Genomic DNA, 24,281 nt, shown 5'->3' on the forward strand with positions numbered 1-24,281 from the left:
TGTTCAAAGATAATTTTCATTTATTCCAATCATTTTCTACATGAAGACTGTTAAAAATAATATTTTAATTATGTCAAAACTTCCGATGAAACATCAGCGCGAATGTTTGACGTCATAGATTGCAATTTTGGGAAAATTTTTGCTGTGTTCTCCTAGTTAATTTCCAAAGGAAAAAAAATGGTAAGTCTGGTTTTTTATGATTAATTTTTGATATTATTCCAGATTATATTTATCCATTCGAATGAGGGATTTTCCCATACAAAAACCAATAAACTCCTTCCCTATAGAAATGACCTTTTATAAAAAAAAAAAAATTTTTATTAGTCAGCATTTTTCTGGGAATATGGGAGAATTTGAACAAAATACGTATAATTTTTGAGGAACTCGAAATAATCAAAATAACGACGTTTCGGGGGTATTTTAGTACCTCATTCTTCAGGTCTTTACTTTAAATCTTCCAATCATTTTTTTTTAAATTTAATTTCCTAAAATATCCAAAGTTAAGAGAAATCCAAGAAATCAATATTCCAGAAGAATCATCAACAAATCAATAACAAATGAATTCCACCAATAAATAAAAAAAACTCTCATTTTGCTACACACATTGAATTATTTTTATTAAAATAAATACGGGAGTATATCCTGTGGCCGGGAGCGTAGCCATGACCAAACAGAGAGTGATGGGCAGAGAGCATTTAAATGCGTGACAGTTGCTGCAGAAGGTTGCACGGTAGGACACTTTCGAGGCGATCCTTGAAGAAGTAGAACGGGAGGGAGATCCAGTTGAGCACCGTGTGTGCCATGACGCCCATTGGCTCCGGATATTGGTGCGTAAGGAGCGCCAGGAGGGCCGTGAAGCTGCACAAGCCGGCCGTGAAGAGAATGAAGAAGGGCAGCTCCTTCTTGGGGTAGACGGAGACCTCGTGGAAGAGCGGCAGGAGTTCACGATCGGCGCACTCGGTGCACGTTGGGTAGGGGTAGAAGAGATGTCCACGCTCCAGTGGGTAGGGCAGCATCCGGAAGGTTCCCTCCCAGGTGCAGTGGAGCAAATTGAGAGCTCCCTCCACGTTCTTCCAGTGATTGAGATGGAAGAAGGCGTAGGCGAGTGCCTCGGAGTCACCACGCTTGAGGATGTGTTCAGGTGGCAAGATGAGGGGCTTCGTCTCAAGGAGATACTTGGGTACGTGCGGATTGAACTCCACAGCTCGGTGTATGGCCTCCACGGCACCCATTTCAGCTGAATTGAGGCCTCGCTTCGAAGCCACATCCGGTGAAAATTTATCCGCAACTGCACGCGCTTTGAGTAGGGCGGCTGTGTAGCAAATTGTTGCGGATTTCGGGAGCGATATGTCGTCGTACTTGGCCAGGACAGCCTGACAGTCGGCGTAGGCCTGCATCTCCAGCAGGCACTCAATGAGATTCTCATGGATGTTGAGGACATTCATAATGGGCGGAATCTCCTTGCTCAGATCACGAAACATCTTGGCCGCCTCCTTCAGCTTCTGCAGCTTCCGGGCGCACATTGCCAGGCGACGCTTGATGTAGATTAGGGCATTTGTGTCACGTCTATGGATGCTCTCATGTGTGGGGCTCTGATGTTGCATCAATTGGGATTTCTTGTAGTTTGCCTCAGCAATTTTGAGGGCTGTCTTGAGAACCTTCTCCGCTTCCACAATTGTCGTCGTTTCCTCTTCAGCGAGCAAGATGTACGCCGGAGTGCAGTCTGCATTGATTTCCAATGCACTATGGGCTGCCTTTATGCGAACAACGGGATTCCTCTCGCGCCAGGCTGTCTGCATGATTTCAAACTCCGCATTCCCGGCATCCCCTTCGCACGTGAAGAAGGTCTGATGATCCTGAGCACTGAGGTTCATGTCATAGTACGTAAGGGGCTCCTTGCTTGTGGCCCAAAAGAAGCGCTGGTACTCAGCGCCACGGAAGAGATTCAGTGGGTTTCGCCATACTTTGCATTCGGGTATCTGTTGACCCGAACTCCCCGTGGAATTGGAATCATTCCCATTGCTGGAATCACTGCTACCACCCCCAATCCATGGACTAATATGATTCAGGGAAACTTGTTCTAATAAAGAAAATCAAAAGAATTACTTTTTGGTGAAAGGGAATCTTTTTTTTTGCTCAACTCACCAATGAATGAAGTCCCATACTTCCGGAAGTACCTGGAAAAGGGAGAAAATTGCAATTTGTTTATTCTAAGTGGTACGCAATCGCCGTTCTTTGTGCGGAAGTGTCCCAAAGAAATCCTTACCACCACTCGAAAATGAGGATGAGTCCGCTGATGAGACTCGATGTGCCCGTGAGCGCCACGTAGAATTTGGGCGTCAGGGTGCTGAGGAACATCGACGAGTCCCACATTTTTCACATAATACAGTAAATCCCGTGAAAAAAGCCGCAGAATTCAGGAAGAGGATGTATACTTAATCTATATATTGGGTCACCTAATATTTATGCAGAGTTTTAACCTCAAAAACCTATGAAAAAAACTGAAATGTATGAAAAAGCAGTCTGCGTAAATATAAGATGACCCAATATTTGCAAAATAATCCCCTCAGTTGCAAGTGGCGCCCTCACGTTCTTCTTCTTCTTATTCTTTTCATTCCGCAAAAGAGATGGCATGAAATAATAAAATTTGAACTAAACGAACTTTTTTTCTGCATTTCGACAAAATTCGTGATTTCCGTGTTTTTTCCTAAATTTGTGGGCATAGAACGCATTTTTTGGGTTCCTGGGGCACTTACGGGTGCTCCGGGAGCCTCGGGGAGCTCCTCCGTGAGGAATTTGGGGCCCGCGGAAATTTTGACGGTTGGGGATTTTACACGCATTTTTTTTTTCTGGAAATGCATTTTCGCGAACTTTTCAAACCAATGATGCCATTCGACGCGGCGTCGCTTCCTGATTGCAAAAACTTACTTCCGGCCGGAAAATTCAGCGGAAAACGCGAGAAAACTATAAAAAACTGAAAGTGTGAGGGAGACGGATAGCAGGAAAATGCATCCATCTCATTTTCTCTTCAAGAAAATGTACCAAAAAGGGCGCCAGATTCAAAAAGTAACCAAAAAAGCACGAATTTTATATGGGGGCGCTACGAAGGGGGGTTCTGGGGGGAAAATGAATGCCGTTGGTGAAAACCGCCTGGTATCAGGAGTCTCTGTACCAAATTTCATCACGATCGGACCAACGGTGTAGAGAGACCTTTCTTTAACCTCAAAAATTGTGTTTGTTTTGGAAAAGAGACCACATTGTTTTTCTTCCTTTCCTCATTAAATTAAAGAAAACTCGGTGAAATTAGTGGAAAAGTGCTTGGGAGCTGAAATGGATGACTTGGAGGGTTTTTCCTTGACACCAAATGTCAAAAAGGAACAAAAGGAGGTGAAGAAGAAAAAGAAATCCGGTGGATTTCTGGCCATGGGACTCAGTTCCGGTGTTCTCAATGGCATCACAAAGCGTGGCTACAAATTCCCCACACCAATTCAACGTAAAACCATCCCCTACATCCTGGAGGGACGTGATGTAGTGGCCATGGCGAAGACGGGTTCAGGGAAGACAGCAGCATTCCTTATTCCGCTATTTGAGAAGCTGAAGGAACGCAAGGAATCCGGAAGTGCACGTGCATTGATTCTCTCACCAACCAGAGAACTTGCCATACAGACGTACAAGTTCATCAAGGAGCTGGGGAAGTTTGTAAACCTCAAAACGGTGCTAATTCTCGGGGGAGATTCAATGGATCACCAATTTTCCTCCCTCCACTCCAATCCGGATGTAATTGTGGCAACTCCTGGGAGATTTTTGCACGTCTGTGTGGAGATGAATTTGAAGCTCTCGGATGTGTCGTATGTTGTGTTCGATGAGGCAGATCGGCTGTTTGAAATGGGCTTTGGAGAGCAACTCACAGAGATCCTGCACAGATTGCCGCATGGGAAGCAAATGGTGATGTTTAGTGCAACTCTGCCGCGAGTTATGGTGGATTTTGCAAAAGCAGGACTCACAGATCCCGTTCTCATTCGTCTGGATGTTGAATCGAAGCTTCCGGAAGCGCTTGAATTGAAGTTCCCGTACTGTCGCAGTGAGGAGCGATACTCCGTTCTCCTGGCTCTTCTTAAGCACGTCATCCCCGCTGAAGCGCAGACTGTTGTCTTTGCCGGTACTCAGCATCATGTGGAATTTATCTCGATGCTCCTGACGCAAGTTGGCATCACGAGCACCTTTGTGTACTCAAATCTCGATCCATCGGCGAGAAAGATCAACACAGCTAAATTCCAGAATAAGAAAGTCTCCGTACTCGTGGTTACGGATGTAGCTGCGCGTGGTATTGATATCCCAAATCTCGACTATGTGATCAACTTCTACTTCCCGGGAAAGCCAAAACTATTCATTCATCGTGTTGGCCGTTGTGCTCGTGCTGGACGCTCCGGAACTGCCTTCACGATCTTCTCAATGGATGACATAGCTCACTACCACGACCTCCTCACCTTCCTCAATAGGGAGATTGAGTTCTCCGATGCGAAAGCTATTGGCTGTGTGCCCGACACTGTGCTCGAAAGTGAGCAGGATACCTTCCTTGAGATCACACAGAGTACTGATTTGGCAAAAATGTTCAAGACAACGGTGAATGCGTACAAGCAGTACCTTCGTTCGCGTCCAGCAGCTTCCACGGCGTCCAATAAGAAGGCAAAATCATTCAATAGGCTGGACCTGAAGACGTTGGATGTGTTTGAGGCTCTCGAGAGTGATAGCAGTGGCCTAAAGGAGAAGAAGGAGGATCTCGTGAAGAAGATTAATGGCTACAAGCCCATCAGGACGATTTTTGAGCTGAATCCACAGAAAACGGTTGCTCAGTGCGAAATGATGCGCATTGAGCGTGAGAAGCATAAAAAAGTTATTGAGAAGTACAAGGCAAGCAAGGAATCAAAGCAGGATGTTCAGGTGAGTTTCAGGATGTTTTTCTTTAAACTCTTTTTTTGGCATTGAAAAAGCCATTTAATTTAATTTTTTGAAGAGGAAATATGAAGGAGTTTATCCATTTTATATGAAAATTAGAGTCGGGCTCAATGAAAAGGTTGTCTGAGAAAATTTTGAGGGCTGGAAAGGATTTTATTCATTTCTCTATGGGAATATCTATGAAGCATAATTTTGTCTAGTAAATAGATAAAATAAAAAACATAATCTAAAAAGAAATGTTAAATATTTCACTAGGATCAGTTCAGCTGGTAAATTTTTTTTTAAATTCCAAAAATGACGTCATTATTCCGTTTTTTTGTCTCTCAATTCATGAAACATTCACGCTGATGTTTCATCGATGTTTTTTTTTTTCTTTTTTGACAAAACAATTTTATGAGCGATTTTGCATGATGAATAAACTCCTTTCGGAAGCTTTTGTACCTCATTGTGCTTGCTGATTAATTAAATTCCAACGCATATAGTACTGACCATATGGATGGATTATCATGCTTTTAGTATTTTCTGAGGGTTATCAAAAGTTATCATTTATGCTCCTTTTATCAATGTGCGAATTTAATAAATCTCTTTGTGGGCTTCAACGAGTGTGTGGATGAACTTTCATGGATACAATTGCCTTTGTTTATCTCACAGAGTTTGATGTTTAGAATAAAATTCGTTTAGGATGGCGAGAGGCCACCTTGTTGGTGTGTTGTAGCCTCATGAGATTTTCCACAATGAAGTGGAAGAAAATCTCGTGTTTCCGTTTAACGTCTCTCTGAGCGACATTTTATGATGCTCTTCCCGGAAGATTTCTATTTATACTCTCCTTGTGTCTTCTGTATTTTCTTAAGGCTTTTATTGTTGGTTTAAAAATTATAAATTTTCTTACACGTGGCCCAATGTCCTTGACTTTCCTCAACGAGGCGTTTTTTGGGGGTGGTTTTTTATGACATTTAATTCCGTTGTGGAGAAAATGTGTTTGATTATTTTTCTACAAAATATTTTATGCTTTTTATCTCTTGAGAAAAAAATAAACGCACACACATGGGGGCCTTAATGGGATGAGGAAGATAAGAGCTAAAATTGTTAATAAGAATGAAATCTCACAGCTTGGAGAATCTCCAAAAGAGGTGCTTTTGTGCCAATTTTTCTTTGCAAATTTTCTACGTAGATTCTCATGCGATCTTGTTTGCTGTCTCTGGGGCACTGACAAAAATGTTTACCTGCGTGGTATGTTTCTGTTTGCAGAAGCTCGAGGGGAAGAAGACGAAGCAAGATCAACCGTGGATTCCCTATCATTCTGCTGATAAGCACACCGAAGATGGCTTGGCAGTGAACTTCTTCAGTCGTGAGGCCAACGATGCAATCCTAAATGTTGCCCCGGACAATGCGGATGGCATTAAAATTGCCAGGAAGCTCAAAAAGTGGGATAGGGTGAAGAAGAAAATGGTTCCTGTGCAGGATCCGCGTGAGGGGAAAATTCGCACAGAATCCGGGGTGTGGATACCGAAGACGTACAAAACAAATCGCTATGAGGAGTGGAAGGAGAGGACAAAGATCGAGGAGAGTCAGCGTGATGATGAGGATGACGTGAAGGTGGAGAAGTACCCGACAAAACAATGGGCACGACATAATATCAACATCAAAGCAAAGAAGCGAAAGGCAGATTTGGACTTGAGAGATCCCAATCAGATTGTCAAGAAGCGTATTCGGTTGGAAAATTTGAAAAATAAGCAAATGGCAAATGAGAAGAAAAATGTGCAAAAACGCAAAATGGGAGCTTTCAGGAAAGGCGGGAAAGCCAAAGGAAAGGGTGGTAGAAAGACGAAATGAAGTAACATCTGAGAGGTAACAATAAATTCATCTTTTTTATTTATCTTTTCTTGTTTATTTCTGTGAATTTTCTCTGCGGAAATATTGTCAAGATGTGATGGAACTCAGCACAGTTGAGCACTGAAAGGAAAAGAAAACAAAACTCATAATTGTTTGGGAAATATTCTTCAAGTCTTTGGTCGATTGACCGCATGCTTTCAATCATTTCAATGATTTTCACGCTGAGAATTTTCTACGAAACCTTTTGTATTTTCTTTTTGGTTTCCCTAAATTCGCCCCTAAAATCCTATGACGTGATTTATCTTGTATTTAATTTAAAGAAAAATATTCTCTCTTTTTACGTGGATAAAATACACCTTCCTACATAATTCTGATTTAATGTAAGACAGGGATTTTTTCGTTCTATCTCGCGATTTGTGTTAGAGCATAAAAATACGTGGATATTTAAAGAAAAAAAAAGAATAAGGAGGAGGTGTAATTTTATTACGTGGGATGCATTTGCGTGTGAAATATATAGCTTATCGACTTGAGTCATCAGTGTTAAGGCGCGATGGTTATAAAACACAGCCATGTATATATTATGCATATACGTAAATATAATTTCAGAGAAAATTCACTCATCATTCATGAAATTTTTATTTTAAATTTTATTACAAATAATATTACCCCATAATACACAATATTTATCTCATGTGAAAAAATTTATTATAAATCATTCTTCCATATTCCATTAAAGAAAGGAAGAACTTGTTGAAGGAAAAATAATCTTGTCTGTTGTGACTTTACGGTGGTGTTTGTTTAGTTTATACATTTTTTTTAAATTCATTTAATTTCCAAAATCTCCTTCACATGCCATCACAGAAACACCCAAAATAATAAAATACATGCAGAGATTTTCATTACCAAGTTGGTTACAAAGAAAGGAGTCTATTCATTTTTGTTCATGGCATAAGGTTGTTTAAGAGAATACACAAAAGAAATAAAATTTTCTAAAGAAGTTAAGAAAAAAACATTAAAAAAAAAGCTCAATTTCTCATTTTCACAGAAAGGATTTTTCAAAAATTGCATAAACCACGCCCCTTTTGCTTTATTTCAAGTCTTTAAAGCATATGCGTCAATGCTTCGATCACTGTTGATCGTTTTTTGATGAAAATTTGTGAAAATCATTTTCACAGAATAAAGAAAATTTAGGAGTAGATTTTGTTTGAATTTTATTTTAGTTTTTTCTTGAAAAATCTTAACTTTAATAATATCTCAGAAGCTGGATGACCTAAAAATTCATTTTGATCCCTGAAAATATTTCTTTGGCAATAAAAAATTATTATCCCTGAAAGTTTTATTTTAATCGGGCAACAACTTTTAAGAAAAAAAAAACAGAAATAGGTTAATTTTTTTTTTTAGTTTTTTATGATACCTAATATAGAGCAGAGCATATGCGTCATCGCTGTTTCTTTCATTTTTTCTGGTTTAAAAAAAATCTGGTTTATTGTTAAATGCTAGTCAAATATTCTAAGAATAAGAATCGGCAGAAATATGTTAATTGAAGCACAGAAGCATATGTCTCACACATTTAATGAAGAGCTAAGTACAAAGGGGGCGTGGTTTTCATTAATTTTTGGCAAATATTTCATGATTTTTTAGGCATTTTTTCCATTAATTTGTTTAGTGTTTTGTTTTATGTGGTCACGATAACATCAAAAGTGCATAGACTCCTTAGAATTAACCTGTGAAGGAGTTTTTCCTCGATTTTTTTCTGGAAGTTGACCATCAACGCTAAGACGCCCAAAGGTACAATGAAGATGGGACAAACATATTGAAATGAATGAAATGATAAATGAAATGAATTAATACGATTAATACCAAAAACTTTCAAACTTCTATGTTTAGCAAAATCATTTATGCTCCAAATCTTCCTTAAAATTCAAAAATTCAATATTAAAAAAAATCTTACCTTTGGAATCGATGGGCAATGTTCCCGCGAATATTTCTCTTGTCCCGCCATTTGTTGAATCTGTGACGCATGGCATTTTGTACTTCGGAATTGAGGAAGCAGTAGAAGAGGGACACAGAAAAGCCCTGACTACTGAGCAGGATAGCCCTGACAACGGCAAAAATGTAGCTGCCAACACCCTCAGATGGTCCCGAAAGTACAATGAGGTACGTTATGCCGAGGAGTGGCATGAGAACGAGGAGAGCTTTTGAGGCTTTACGATACTGCTTTGTCTCGCTATTCTCAGCTGACCTCAGCTTTGTGATAAGCACCCACATTACGCGTACGAGGAAGATTAAGTTGGCCAGCAGGGCGGCACATGCGGGTAATTTGCAAATCCAGTCCACGAGTGACTCGCGCATCCATGAGCATTCAATATCCAACTAGAAAGTACAGAGAATGTTTCCTTAGCGCTGAGCTATTTTAGATTTTTTTTTGTTATAGAAAAAATTTAGCATCTTTTGTCGCGTGCTATGAGTCAATTTGTTGGAATGGAGGAGGAAAATATTTTGGGTCTTGGTCTAATGACCCCTAATAGGGTATTGCGCAATGAGGTGATAAATAATCTGGTTTATTCTAGACTTTTTATTTGACGTAGCTTTACCGTAAATCACCACCAGTGTCGAATGAGTTGAGTAAACTTTCTTAAGGAATACTAAAAAAGATCTAAAAACTTGAGAGTTTCAATAAATTCAATTAGAAGAATTAATTGTCCTTCAATTTTCAACAATCTTTTAGCGCGAAATGAATGAAAGAATGAAAAGTAGGAATTTGACGGGAAATTGCAAATTTTGATAAAGATATTCAAGTATAGTATTCTAGTTAATCTTCTCAAGTTCAATAAACCTTTTATGCGTTGTTGTACTTTGTAAAAGATAATTATTTAGCCATGAATTGTATGACGAAAGAACCCGCGCGGGAAAATAAAATCATCTCTGTTAATCTAATTAAATAGCCTACAATGTCACCAGCATGGGAGTATTGTTCTCCTTTGCTGGTTGAGTTTATTATCATCTCACTCCAATTCCATCCCTCTCAAAATGGCCCCTCTTTTGGGGTTTCTGAATAATTCAAAATCACTCCGTGTGTGTGTGTATGTCGTGTAATCTGGGAAAGAGTCTTTATAATATGTATAATGGGTGTGTGATAGCTCACCCCGGTCATTTTGTGCGGCTTGAGGGGTGTCGAGGCGGCTTTGATGATAGCCCACAGGGTGACAAAGATAAACGGTACACCCCATCCGATGGCCATGTACAGCCCCACGTGGGGCTTTGTGCGGGAAAAAGTCTTCACAACGAGGGTGTACAGATACAGTCCCTCAACCATCATCCAAAAAAAATTGGTGAGCGTGAAGTAGTTGAGGAGGATCACAATGAGTGTACACGCTGCATTCGTTGAGGTGTGTGTTAGCTGAAGCGATAGGGCGGTGAGCCAAACCATCACGGAGAGGATGTAGGTGACAAAGAGATTCCCATGGATGGTGTTGCGAAGGCACCGGAGTTCCTTGAAGTGGAAGAAGATGACAGTGGCCAGAAGGAGGGTGGTTAAGCTGAGAATGTAGCCGATGCAGTAGATGTAGGTTGGTAGATCCACATGTGGCTCAAATTCCGACACAGACGGGAAATCATGATGAGCACATTCTTCGTAGTTTGTGTAGTTGTCCCAAACGCCATTTAAATGGCAATATCTCGTTGCATTTTCTACATTTAATAAAGTGAAAGAGATTGTTGGAATAAAGGATTTTGTATAGATAGTGGCATGGATAATGTAAGAGAGAGCCACTTCGCGTGAAATTTTATATTGATAATTCTTAGAGACTGAAATTGGCTGTAAATTCTTTCACTATCTCAATGGGAATTGTATTTTCAGCGCTTATATACAAAGAACGAAAATTCTAAGACATTTTTTCTTTATAAATTGAACAAAGACAAATAAAATAAAATAAGAAAAAATATTGAAAAACATTCAATTTAATATTGGGGGAGTCAAAACGCGGAATCAGACCTTTTTGAAATTATTTGTATATTATTTTTGTTACGTTTCGGAGCTTTATTTTTCTTTCCTCAGGCCAGCAATTACATTATGATCAATATTTCAAAATTTACATATTTTTTAACATTTTGAAATATTTTTTAAACAATTAAAGAAAAAATCTAATGCATATTTATATTTTTGTTATTGTACGTCATTCTTTGCATTTTTGAACAAATATTTGGTGACTTTTTCAGTAAATTCCAGTAGAAAATGAGAAGTCTTTTCAACGATTTATGAATGTTTTCTGATTCTTTAATTTGCCATTCTTGTTTCCTTAAATTAGGGGCTTTTCGGTTTTTCCCTTAGAGAAACGAATAAACTCCTTTTCTGTCCCATAACTTTTTCTCTCAGAATATTTAGGTCTTTTCTAAACGCCTATTTAACTTGATAAACCGTATAGTCTTCTTAACTTTTTAAAATATTTAACAAATTCCCTAATAAAATTTAATTAATGAACAAAAAATCAATTTTCTGATCAATTATTTGCCCCAAAAATCATTCAAACATGCAAAGCAATCATCTGATCCGAGAGAGAGAAGATTCCATTGAAATTTGCCTTTCAATCGTGTCTTGTAAATGTACAAATTATCAATTTATCTTTATTAGTTTAGCTCATGCCAAAAATATTAATTGAAATCTTCTCGGAAAATGCATAAGGAAGCGCACTTGAAGGAGCAATGTTAAGCAACCAAATGTATGTGATTGGATTAAATTTGGCGAATGCGTCTGAAGACGGATTTAGTATCTAATTAACATGGGTCTGTTTTCTCAAAGAAAAATATACAAAAAGCATTTCGGAGGTTTACAACACAATTATCTCTCACAGTGGGTTCCCTGAGATTCATTGCGAGTTGAAGATAGTATTTGAGTAAGTTGTACAATAATGGGGGGAATTCTATGAAGCATTAATGTTTAATCAAGAGCCAATGTTTAATTTACTGATAATTTCCAAACCGCAAAAAAGCGCAGACTTTTTTTTCGTGAACACATCTTGTTTGACTTTCCGCTGAAATTCCATTAAGTCCAGGCGAGATAATAATTTTGCTTTCCGCACACATAAGAATTTTCTTTTTCTTTTGAGCTCAATTTGTAGATTTGAGAGAGATAAAAGGGTTGGTGGGTATTCAAAGAAGAAGAAAAAAAACTAAATGGGAGCGAGATAATGGTGTCTTACGCGTTGTGTCGTATTTAACGCCTTTAAATTCGGCGAAACAAGGCTGAACTGCCCACGTTGCTGGGGGTGTTCGTGGCCAGCAAAGGACAGAATCGAAAAATATGGGACATCCACTGTCTTCCTCCTCAGAAGATGTCTCAATAGCAGCTTGATGGAGGCACTTGAGCTCAAGCGATGCATTTATGAGGCCTAAATATTCATCTGTTAAATTCCCAAAAATATTTCCATTCATTAGAGCTTTCAAATTCATCGTTAAATTTTGCATTAAAGCTCTCTCTTGTCCTTAAACACTAAATCCTCGCTCCACAAAAGGATTCCTAAATGAAATCTTTGTTCTTTCACATTTTTACACTGATAAATCCTTCAGAGGATGCACTGATAAATCCTTATCTTGTACGTCAAGTTATAAAAAAAGCATTTTACGCGATCGCGATCATAAAACAAAAGTCGCACTTTTTCACAAGATCAGACAGATCAGACTGAGATTCGTGGCACCACTAACGAGATAACTGAGGGAGTCTGCTCAGTGGCATCGTCAGAACTCAACTGATAAGAGTACTTTGCTGGCGGGATTTGAACCACTCGCGCCTGTTTGCACTTGGGGCATCTCCCGACGATTGGGGCTATTTTTGTGCCGTTTTTCAAAGTCTCTCTCTCGTGATTATCATAAATATAGTTCCTCTCACTCTCTTTTGATTCTCGTCACATGCGAAAAATGTTTATGTGGTGCAAATTGGTGGGTGCTTCCTATAAGATGATGTTGAGGAACAAAAGCGGAGGGGAATGCGTTTGAGAGTATGGGGGAGACGTGGGAAAATTTGAGCTTTTGAAGGCAATTTCCATAAATTACATATCACGATGAAGGGAAAAAAAGCTTCCTAGAGAAGCTAAAAAAAATTCTTACACACTTCTTCCTACATGAAGAACATTGTCTTAATGTTTTATGCTTTTTCGTGGGGAATTTTTCATATATTACAAGTAATTTATCATGTTGATTTTCTTTCTTAATTTGTGTGATTCTAAGACATAAAAAACTATTTATTTTTAACACATTGAAGCTCAAGAAATGAGTTTTTTTTTGTCTTTGTTTGCTTGAGCAAAGAATTTTGTCTTTTACTTCTTTATTCTTTACAAGAATATCGTCTGGCAGAAGCTTTATTAGAAATAATTTAGATAAATTTCATAATTATCGTTGTATGATGAAGAATAAAAACTTGTAGCCAATTATTTCAGAGAATGAATGAAAAACTCAAAAGAAAATGACGGAGAGAACATTGTTCGTTATTTAGGGCACTTTGTGTATTTGGGGTGGGGTCTTCTCAAATGTTTCAACCACACGGATTCTATTTCTTAATTAAAGACTTAAACACGCGTTTTTTGCCAACATCTTAAAGCGATATGTCAGCATCGAGGAAATTTCCGAGAATATTTTTGCATGAATTTCCCCGTAAAACTTCATTTATAAATCATACTGTACAGCATATTTTCCTCTCTGCTGAATAATGCAACATAACGATGCTGTTTGTACTGTAAATTCTGTCTTTTATTTTTATGGAGCTACATTAAAATAAATCTTTTGCAATATGACTCAGATAAAAAAAAAAAGAAAATCTCTAAATACGACGAAAGGAAAAGTAAAGTAATTCATTTTGATTGTATTATTTAATTAAATGCTCGCTGTGTGGGCACAAAATCTCAATGAATATGAATGAAAATTCTTCAGCTGAAAGATTTTCTTTGTGTATTATTTATTAAGATGAAAAAAAAACTCCCTCCTGTTGGTGTTTACTTAAGTTTCGTGGTTCTCCCTCGCAGAGAGATTTCTTAGGACCACTTTTTTGTATCTTTTCTTCCTGCGCGTACGCCTTGCAAAATGTTTCACAAACTTTCCTCCCACGAATTTCTCTTTCGTGTTTATGAGTGGAAATTGTATATTAATTTTGCATGACAATAGACCGGAAGGTAACATTAACTTGTTGCTGTAACTGACTATTCTCTGCAACATAAAAGTCTTGTAAATTATAACTGGGGACTTATGTTGAGACTATGAATTATTTCTCTCTTTACCTACCCTGGTATGGTATGTTAGGTACTTTGTTTTATCTCTTGCAAAACATACCAACATATTAATGAGGTGCTGTGTTTGAAAACTCTGCAACATCAAAAGTTTTTCTGGAGTGAAAAAGAAAAATATCAAAAGATTGAGAATGTATTGTATGATCGTTCTCATTATATAATCCTATGTTTGTTTTTCGTTTTAACTTTATCATTAAGTTAATGAAAATTCAATAATCCATTTCCAAATAAAATGCTCAATTTAATTCTGACGATTAAACCATTTATTTTGATTCAATTATATGCTTCAATGGGCTTTGATTATTTTCACTCATTTTATTATTTATTTTTTAACTTTATTGTAAATTGTTTTAAATTGATAAAATATGTCTGTTTTATTTTTTTGCCGTTTGAGTAACTTTTTGCCGCATCAAAAAGCTTTTAACTTTTTTTATGCATTGAATTTTTAAAATGTTTTTAATAAATGCATTAAATAACTCCGTAGTGAAGGTAGAATCACTCCCTATAACATTTTACAATAAAATAACGGATATTTAATAAATTTTTATTAAAAATGAAGAGGGGTTATAGTGAACTTTTTTGTATTTGAGTTGAAGCTTTTTCTTGCTACAAAGAATAGAATTATTGTAAACTTCCTTAGACAATTTTCTTGCTTTATGCATCAACTAAACAACATAAATACCGTACAATCTATGTTTTATATATGTATTTACTGTACATTGTACTAAAATGAACCATTTCTTCTAGTTCATTGACTCGTAAATCGTAACAAACCTTTTTTCTCTCCCTAAATAGAGAAATGTGTATATACGCCCCTTAGTGCAAAGCACAAAAATCAAGGCAAAAAGCTTTCATTGTATTTTGATGCGTATAAACCTTGAGTATCTATCAATTTCTCCACAGAGCCCTTCGCGGCACCCTTAAGTGTTCTTCATGGGGGTATATTTTCCACTTTTCCACCTCAAACGGCACTTAGGCTAAAGCGCTTGCCACCATACCGGTGCGAGATCCAATGAAGTGTTCGCCATTGATTCGGCAATGTTTCACCGCATCCTAATGCGCGGGTAATTCACTGAATACGTGTCATGCGAGGATGATGGAGATTGTCATCGAGGAGATGCGTCAGGGTGTGAAATCAAATCAGTAGCGTGAATAAATTATGTATACACCCTGCCTTTTTGGGGAGCTTCACGTGTGTGAGCTTTTTAGCTAGCGCTGCGGGTAGGAAGAAAAAAGAGGCAGCAAATGGGTGGTTCCTGATGGAGCGAGTTGAAAGATCAAGCGGGAAAAAGTCGCGGTATTTTGCGGCATTTTCACGCTTCACCCTCTTTCAATGTCAGAAGGACGACAAGGAGATGAAAAGACCCGAAATAAGATATGCAGGCGCGAAGAAGGGGCAAAAATTTGCGATATATGACTGTGTTTCCTTTTCTTCTTATTCTACTATATGGTATACCCATCTCCTACTCATGTGAATTGGAGTTTCTCATGGAATTCCTCCTCTTATAGAATGGAAGAGTCAAGAAAAAAATGTCTCGCGTGTCAGATGAACATTTTTTTCTGTCTCTTTGAACCCTCAACCTTGTGAACCTTGTTAGGGGGGATCTTTAAAATTCATACAAACTTTGGGGGCGGCACGCAATTTGGCATAGGGCGAAAACTTGGAAATTTTTCTCAAATGCGAATGAAAAGCCGTGATTTTCGCAACTTTCTTTTTTTGAAGTAATTTAGTGGCGGCAATTTTCCTATCTTTCAATTTTGCAATCTTGGAGGAAATCTGCTTTTCTCGGGGAGTGGTTTCCTTCCGGAAAAAATGTGCGTATAACAAATTACTTTACACAAATTGTGTACTCTTACCGCGGAAATCTAGTATGAAAATTCATGAAATTCACGTGAAAATGGATTTCTGAGAAAATTTTCAAGGATTGTTTGCAAGAAGATCTTTCTTCCATTGAAGATTTTTTTTTCATTTAAAATTTCTGCACAATAATAGAATCTTATTCTTAAGATTTTAATTCCGAGAATTATCTTAATATATAGAATTCTATTCATAAAATTAACTCTAAATTTGCGTCAAGATATTCATAATATTAAAAATCAAGTGAATAATTCGTACAAAAATGTCAACACAATCTACAAGAGGAAAAAATTTTTTGAATCTTTGAAGTACTACGCATCACCAACCTACAGTGCTCTGGGTCCCGATGATCGTTTAATTCCAGAACAATGAAAATTCATATACTTATGTACCAATCATACAAACACTTACAACACTGCTGACAGATAAAAATGATTTCGACTTAATCTTCAACACATCAAGACCTTCGCAACCCAATATTGGGCTTGATTCAGCGACCAAGAAACCCTTGAAATCTTAAAATTTTGTACTGAAATTTCAAGATTTTAAGCGAATTTCAAGGGTTTCTTGGTCGCTGAATAAGGCCCATTATATCTCATTTTCTGGATGGCACTAATAGCAAAAAATATGATCTAAGTGGGAAAACATTATTTCTTCAACTATACTACGATGATTTTAATTACGCTAAAAGTTCCAGAAATAATAAGAAACAAATTGGAGATGTTTACTTTACCATTAAAAATCTAAGCGAAGAAATATCATCAAAGCTAGAGAACATATTTCTAATTTCACACTCAGAATTTATTCGCTTTATACAGCCATCATTCTAATCTAATTCCCTCACGTACCCATATATGGTCCTCTTTGGAGACAAATAAATATTTTGAATTTATGATTTATTGCTTTATGATGATTTGGACAATGTTGGATGGCATACAAATGACGATTTTAGCAAAAATCTCTCTCGAGAGAGAGACTTTTGGTGAACATCGTCAATTGATTTGACTTTCGTGTTTTATTAATAAATTTATTCACTCCACCATTTGAATTTCATCACCAAGTCAATTAAATTTTCAGCAATAACGTCATGATTTTATCATAAATTCAAAGAACAACATTTTTTGTGCCTCCGAGAATGCGAAGTGATCCATTTGTGAGATGGCTTAGGTTGAGAATATAATAAAACATATTTCTAAGAATATTTCACATTAAAGACTAAAAGAAGCTTTTTTGTTGAATTAAAACATTAAATATGTCTTTCCAACATTATAATTCTTTTATGTTTCAAAATGCACCAAATGTTGTGAACTTGTAACTCTCAAGGACGATTTTAACTTTATTTATTTTCTTTCACATTTTACCCCATTTCATTACAACACAATTCCACGAGAAAAGACCCTTAAAATTAATTATAAAGTTTTAACTTTATAATTTATTATATTGCGTCCACGAGAATAGGGTCCCCCAGATATCGTGTGGGTGCGTGGAAATGTTTCGTACCTTTATGTTGCAAAAATGAAAATTCCACCTACGTGTTGGTGAATTGCAAATATGTCGCAAAGGAGTCATGAAAGTTTAATTGAACAAACAAGAAAGTTCCAATGAAGGAAAAAAAAGAATGTTCTTTGAGAAGGTTTTAAAAGAGAAAAAAATCTCACTAATTATTCAGCTTAAGTTTTTCTGCGAAAAGAAAAATTAAGCGAAGGTAGAATTGCAATGAAATTTCTTGTACGGAAAATCCTTGAAATTACCATAGAACGTAATATAAGAAATGTAGGAAGAAAGCATTTGAAAAGGAAGATAGCAGAAAACACCATCCAGGCATCCCAGGATATCCAGGATAGGAGCTTTTTGCGTAGGAATAGAGATAATTAGCAAGAGATAAAATAACTATTAATTATCCTCCATTCACATTTTCTCCGTATAAACGAATTTCCCTCAATTCTTGTTTTTTTTCTTTTGCAGAAGAGTTGATAAAAGATATATAATTTCCTGTCAAAGTTTTTTTTTATGATTTTTTTCTGTAAGATTTTTTCTTCAAAACAATTTATATATTAATATTCATGGTGAGGAGAAAATCTGTGAGAGTTATTTACAAAAGGCAGCCATGTCAGCGGGAAAGTTTTCTCTTTGATGGGAGGAAATAGCAATTTCCGGCAGACTGTTTCAAAAGCACAATCTTATTTTTCTCTGACCTTTTACTTTCAATCTCTTAAAGATTTCTTTCCTCGATAGCTAATCGCCCAGCTGTTGAAAACTGTTACGAATATTATTGTGTCAAACTTCCTATATAGAAAAGCTCTGTAAAAGCTTCAAAGAAAAGGTCAAATAAAACCACAAATGATTCATTTCTATACTTTGTTCAAATCAGCCTTGTTTTGAAGTCCAACCTCCAAATAGAACGTTAATTATAATTAAGATATCCGTAAACAATTTTTAAAATTAAAAAATTCAATATAAATAAACAAGTTAACTTAGTTTTTAATTCAACAAGCTATAAATACATATACAATCTATAAAAAAAACTTTTAAATAAAATAAAAATAAATAATTAACCTAATTAACGTTTATAAAAAAAATTGTAAAGGTTGCAAATAATTTTAGTACGATCAACTATGAAATTAAGTTTCTAAAAATAAATCTGCGAACGAAAGCTAAGAAAATAATAATATTAATTTTTTTAAATGTAGGCTTACCAAAAAATCAATCCCACATAAGTTCAACTTTCTGCCATATTTTCTTTGCTCCCCTGTATGTCTGGCTGGGTCAGGTAAGGGCGATATTTTGAATGTACGAAAGAAATGAATGTTGATGCAAGAAATTGGTGGGTGAATCCCACGATTTATCTTTAAATGCCGCAAATATTGAGGATGTGGTAACCACAAATTCCGTGGGCTGCGTATAAAATTCAATTTAATGCTAAATGAAAAAAAAAAAGATCCCAAAAAGAAGAAAAAACCCCTGATGTCATGAAATGAAAATTCCAGAGGCAATTTTTACAGTCCTTTGTGACATACTTGGGTGGATAAACGGCTGTCAAAGGCGTGAGAAGCTATATATGTATGTTGTACATGGGTGAGGGGTACGCTTAAGAACATAACAATTAGCACGATTCTCTCCATACTCCTTTTGGGTGTAAAGTGGGCGAGGAGTACGTGCAGTTTTCCACCCACCTCATTGTCACTATCTTGAGGCCAAGTCAGCAATTTTGGTGTACCTCGTTGCTGTGGGGGCAATATGAGAGGGGAGGAATATTCTATTTTTTTCTGCTTTTTTAGTCCAAAAGGGCGCTCCTCTTTTTTTTTTCCCTGTGCCTTGTCTCATAAATTATTTATCTGGTGAGCGGTGCTGGGATGAAAATTGGCGGAGTCGGTTGCGTTGATGCTGTACGACGCATAGCATTTTCTCCTCGCTGGTGCTCCGGCATGTGCGACACACACCGACCTCTCCTTCCAGATCATTTTCATGGAAACTGCCTGTTCAGTCTTCAGCAATAACTTGGTGAAAGCACTCGCTCCCAAAAACGCGTTTAATGTTTCTCGCACGCTGAATTTCCCCGTAATTCCATCAGCAGTCCATCGTTCCATCGACCACGATCTTGTCCGCGGTGTCGTGAATATTAGTTTTCTTTCGCGCCTCGATAAACAGTTGACGGGAATTTTCAGCAAATTTTCCCATCGCGCGCTTCCATCCTGCACCCAAAACTTCCTCAGTTTTGATCGAATTTTGTGAAGTGCGAATGATATTACTACCTACATTTTTTTTCACCTTCCACATTTACTTCTTTTCAGTTTATTTTTATCCAATCTTTGTGAATTAATATGTAGTTCAAGTGCGTGTGTGTGTTGCTCGAAAAAAGAAACATCTCAATTCAGGAGATAATAATTTTGACGCTCTATAAAAAAATTGAAATTGGGCGCAACAGTTGTTCTAGCCCACCGGGGAGTATATCCAACTTGAAATTCACTCCCCAAATGGGATGGATTCCACAGTGAAATGAAAATGTTTTTTTTTGCATGCAATTTTCATTTGAATTTTTATGGTGAATTTTCCAACACATGTATGAGGTTTAATTTCACATGGGAATATTCAATAGCAAAAAAATGAGGGTGGGATATTTTTTCTAAGGGTCATTACACATTGGTAGTGTGTTCAACTTTAGCTCATTATTATATACCTCTCTTGTACTGGATTAAAACATTATTTTGACCTATAATATACCTATACAAATACATGCATTGCATACGTATTTAACTGGAAAGCAAGAATTTTCTCAGAATTACCCCGGGAATACATAAATTTTTGGCATATTTTTAATTGTTATTTTTTGGTTTATTTAATAAACTTTTTTGACAAGAAAATTCTTTTTGATTTTGAAAGACATTTTTTTTCAAATTAAATATTGGATTTCTAAAGTTTACCATATTCTTCATTTTTTTAAAAGCTCACGATTCGTTTATTTATGAAAATATTTTTTAAGGGTAAAAAGGGTGAAATGTTTCATTTTTAATAACGTTTTCTGCTTCCGATAAGTCTGTTAAACTCGGAAAAAAATGTTTTTCTCATTATTGTGTCAAATAATTAATTTTCAAATTCATATTAATACTTTTATTGCATTTTCTATTCATTTAATTCATTTACTTCATTTACCTACAATTAGAGGATATTTTACTCATAGTGAGACTTTTTAAAGTCATTTATATATTTTATGTTTGAGCCATCAGATGACCCAACAATTGGTTCTCAAATAGTTAAAAAAAAAAACATTTAAAGCTAAATCACTTGATAGAGAATTCATAACTTGGAATAATTTTGGATTTTCTTGGAATTCATCACTTAATTTGAGGATTAATTAAAGCGTGTCTTTTCTACTTCGAAGCACGATTAGATTAAATAATTTATTTTCACTTGAAAGCTCGTGCTTTATGTCTGAAAACACCGGCAGCGTCTTAGAACTTCTCAGAGCTGTTTCACTAAATGTGGAAGTTAAATTGAATCATTACGTTTTGAGCAGGATAATATAACTTCCATGTTTTGGCATAATTTATTTGTTCAACTGAGAAACATGTTTTATGGAGAATAAGAGTTAATTTTCATTTTTTTTATTAGGAGTGAAAATGTAGGGAAATATGTGGATTTAATCAAATCAAACAAATTTTAATTAAACAATTAAATTAACGGCCAAATTGACTAAACTACTTCAGAAATCCATTCACATAATATAGTTTGTAGTCTTCCAAAATTGGTAATTCAATCATTTTCCAAACAATTCTCCAAACTCATTTGTAACCTCTATATCTATGTCACCTCTTTTATGCTCCTTGGGATCCCTTCTTCCTTTAAATCCTTCCCCCACCATTTTGTTGCTTCAATTACAATTTGCCACAAAATCCAAATTGTGTTATGATTCATTTATTCATAAGTTGCAAAATGATTCACACTACTCATATACATATGTATTTTCCTATTTCCTCACACCTCTGACATTTATCATTGCAAGGGGTCTTTCCTATTCAATATTATATTAATAAATGTAATTGAAATACCCCAAACTGTATTTGGTTGGAAACATTTTACTCAAAAGCCAATTTCGACTTCATGTTCTGGTGGCTTTATTTGAATTCACCCCCCAAACCACTTGCCTGTCAGAAAATTCAAATACATTTTGGGTTTGAGTGATGAAGTTATGGAAACCAGAATATCATTAATTTGTCTTCTTGTACACTCAACCGCAGTTTCCGTCCACACAGTTTTAAGTAATTATTTACAATTCTTCCCCATTGTGTTTCAAATTTTCCTTACAGGCAAATAATCCGAAATAATGGTTTTCTCCATACAGATTTTATGAAGATTTTTTTTGTGTATGGAAAAAATTGGATGTATTTCTTCTCAGTGATACCCTTAGGCGCGCATAAAACGCAAGAATAGGCATTGGGGGTGGGGAGAAATAAGAATGTCGTGCGAATAAAAGAAATACCACAAATTGTTGTGTGATGAAAAGCTCCCCTCAAACCATGTGCCTCCTAGAGACATCCTAATTCCTTGCACAACCCTCCGGGGGTGTGTGTGTGTGTGTTTGCCTATTTTATCATCCTTAATTTAATTTCCTTCCCGTCTAAATGCTCCTCAAAATCACAGAGTAACAGAGAAGTCTGCTCTTTCTTGCTACAGCCCCCGCCCCCACCTGTAGAACTCTAATCAACTCCCATACCGGTATTTTCAGGGTGAGGGTTTGACTGAAAAGTCACATTTTTTCTATTAGCCTAATCGAAGGGAAAGTAGGTAGAAGATGGTGAAGAAAAGGAAAGATAAGAGAAAGGTGAAATGTTTCAAATATATAGGGAAGTACTTCTACGTGTATACATACTGCGCCCTTATTCCCATTGGAATTCCTTTTTTTTTTGGCTGGCTTTCTTCACCTTGCGAAATATCAGAAAAATGCCTTGAGGGGGTGTTTCTTCGTGGTCTACTCTCTGTTCCTGTCATCTCTTCAACCATTTCTTTTGTATAATAATCACCCAATCCCCTGAGTGAGCTTTTAGGCATGTGTTTTGGTCAACAGACGTGCCGCAATGTTGTGAAAATTATTTGGAATTCTTTGGTGAAAATCACAAGAAGATTCTTTGTTTCATACCTTTCTCTCTTTTGCAATATTTCTTTGTTTATTTATGGCCGGAAGTTGTGGGGATATTTTCATGGAATTTATTGCTTCATTTTCATGGAATTCATCACTTCATTTTCATATAATTAATTTGTGCATTTTCCCTGCATTTCTAACCATATAAACTTCTCAAAAACTTCCACAAAAACCAAAGTTTTCACCATGATTCTGTGTGTAACCACAGAAATTAAATTAATCAAAACATAAAACCAGCATGTGAATTCATTTTCACAATTTCAATACAACAATGGGAAAAAGCATGGAGAATAAAACAAATTAATAATCGTTTACCGTAGAAATCAATACATTTATATACTCAAAAATACACCGCGAATGTACTTTTTTTTTTTTTGGAAAAAAGGAAAACTCCAAAACAAACTCGTGTACCACTGAGAGAAAAATCTTGGCTATTAAAATCGCATTTTGAGCATTATGTTAAACACTGAGGCAAATCCGCAATGATTCCCATAAATTCTCTTAAAATAAGAGAAATAGAAGCACAGTTATAGAGAATGAATTCGTACAAATTGAACTCAATTAATGCGATTTGAGGAATTTTTCTTAAACGCTCGTGAAAATCTTTTTTATACTTAGAATTATTTTGTTTCTATCTAGAATTTTTTTCTACATACAAAAGGACGCAATCAGAAATTATTTTACACGTTTCATTCATTTTATTCAAGTACAACAACCCCATTCATCTTCGCTTATCGTTATCTTTATTACCTGTTACATAAATAAATGAATGTAATTCTGTTTGATGAGCTCAATAAATATTTTTTATAACATTGCCATCAATATCATAAACATAACAATAATTTGATGAGATCGAGAGGCTTATAATTAACACAGATTTTGGGAATAAAACAATACGTTTCCCACCCTATATTTGTTTTTATGAAATTTTGCAATATTGTGGTACTTTTAAGAGATATAAAATTGATTTATTATTCTTCAAATGTCCTCAGCAATGTAACATTTTCCTCAGTGTTCACTACCTGTGGAATTTATGTATATTCAGGTGCTCTATGCATTTGTGCGTGAATTTACAGATGGGAATCTGAGTTGGGCGGTCTATGCGGGCTTTCCTACCTCACCACACAATTCCCATTAAAAGTTCCTCTAATTAAGTCACTCGAGGCCCATCCTGCCTCACCCAACTCATGTACAATTTGGTCATTTTCTCACTTCCACATCATTTCATGTGCAATTTTAGGGGAAGCCTCCCTACTCTGTGTGTCCCTTCGTTTCTATCAAAGTACCTCAAGCAGAGTTATTTCAGTGGAATCTCTCACTCAGGCATCCACATTTCGCCCCACATTTCATTCATATGCGGGAATATGAGGGAGAATACCGAATTTTCTGGGTGGTGTATACCTCTGCATAAATATTTTTCATATATATTATACATAAAAGGCGTATGAAATTTCAACATGATTTCAAATTCTGTGCGAGCGAGTCCAGATGTTTAAATCCAATAAAGGGGTATTTTAGTAAGGAAGCCTTACACAGCATGAATCTTGAAAAACATTACTATATACAATATAAAATATATAGGACGCAATTTATGAAGAAGAATGTCTCAGTTAAGATTTTCATGTTTTCCTAAGAAATCCTGGGATTTAAATTGACTGCATATTTGTCCTCAATTCGCGTTGGATTAGCTCAAGCTCTCTCTCTTGGAAATTCTGTTTACCGA

At 36.3% G+C, this 24,281-nt stretch overlaps 6 protein-coding genes across 11 annotated transcripts in view; 4 read left to right on the top strand and 2 right to left on the bottom strand.

Moving 5' to 3' along the window:
* LOC129794093 (GPI mannosyltransferase 3) overlaps nt 1-24,281 on the top strand; it is a 1,193,052-nt gene that overhangs the window by 634,762 nt on the left and 534,009 nt on the right. The window lies entirely within an intron of this gene.
* LOC129794120 (cytoplasmic tRNA 2-thiolation protein 1) overlaps nt 1-24,281 on the top strand; it is a 1,132,104-nt gene that overhangs the window by 573,814 nt on the left and 534,009 nt on the right. The window lies entirely within an intron of this gene.
* Nucleotides 1-24,281, top strand: part of LOC129794129 (plasma membrane ascorbate-dependent reductase CYBRD1) — a 1,128,201-nt gene that overhangs the window by 569,911 nt on the left and 534,009 nt on the right. The gene's annotated exons all lie outside the window — the stretch shown is intronic.
* On the bottom strand, nt 591-2,505 carry LOC129794098 (protein ST7 homolog). The gene is made up of 3 exons (XM_055834712.1): nt 2,267-2,505; nt 2,146-2,177; nt 591-2,080 (listed from the first exon to the last, which is right to left on the bottom strand). Exons 1-3 carry the CDS (start codon nt 2,371-2,373, stop codon nt 696-698), a joined length of 1,524 nt encoding a protein of 507 aa, XP_055690687.1. The 5' UTR covers nt 2,374-2,505; the 3' UTR covers nt 591-695.
* LOC129794075 (ATP-dependent RNA helicase DDX54) lies at nt 3,219-6,832 on the top strand. Its single transcript, XM_055834677.1, has 2 exons — nt 3,219-4,941; nt 6,205-6,832. The coding sequence occupies exons 1-2, from the start codon at nt 3,331-3,333 to the stop codon at nt 6,787-6,789; spliced, it is 2,196 nt and encodes a 731-aa protein (XP_055690652.1). The 5' UTR covers nt 3,219-3,330; the 3' UTR covers nt 6,790-6,832.
* LOC129794108 (diuretic hormone receptor-like) lies at nt 6,806-12,608 on the bottom strand. 3 transcript variants are annotated; one of them, XM_055834731.1, is made up of 5 exons: nt 11,988-12,608; nt 9,935-10,479; nt 8,741-9,162; nt 8,514-8,562; nt 6,806-6,909 (listed from the first exon to the last, which is right to left on the bottom strand). In XM_055834731.1, the coding sequence occupies exons 1-5, from the start codon at nt 12,250-12,252 to the stop codon at nt 6,877-6,879; spliced, it is 1,314 nt and encodes a 437-aa protein (XP_055690706.1). In that variant the 5' UTR covers nt 12,253-12,608; the 3' UTR covers nt 6,806-6,876. The 3 variants fall into 3 exon arrangements, with proteins under 3 accessions (XP_055690706.1, XP_055690707.1, XP_055690705.1); XM_055834730.1 differs by lacking the exon at nt 6,806-6,909 and adding an exon at nt 7,716-7,778; XM_055834732.1 differs by lacking the exon at nt 8,514-8,562 and having other exon boundaries at nt 11,988-12,607.

The sequence above is a fragment of the Lutzomyia longipalpis genome, chromosome 3, assembly GCF_024334085.1.
Source record: "Lutzomyia longipalpis isolate SR_M1_2022 chromosome 3, ASM2433408v1".
Lineage (NCBI taxonomy): Eukaryota > Metazoa > Arthropoda > Insecta > Diptera > Psychodidae > Lutzomyia > Lutzomyia longipalpis.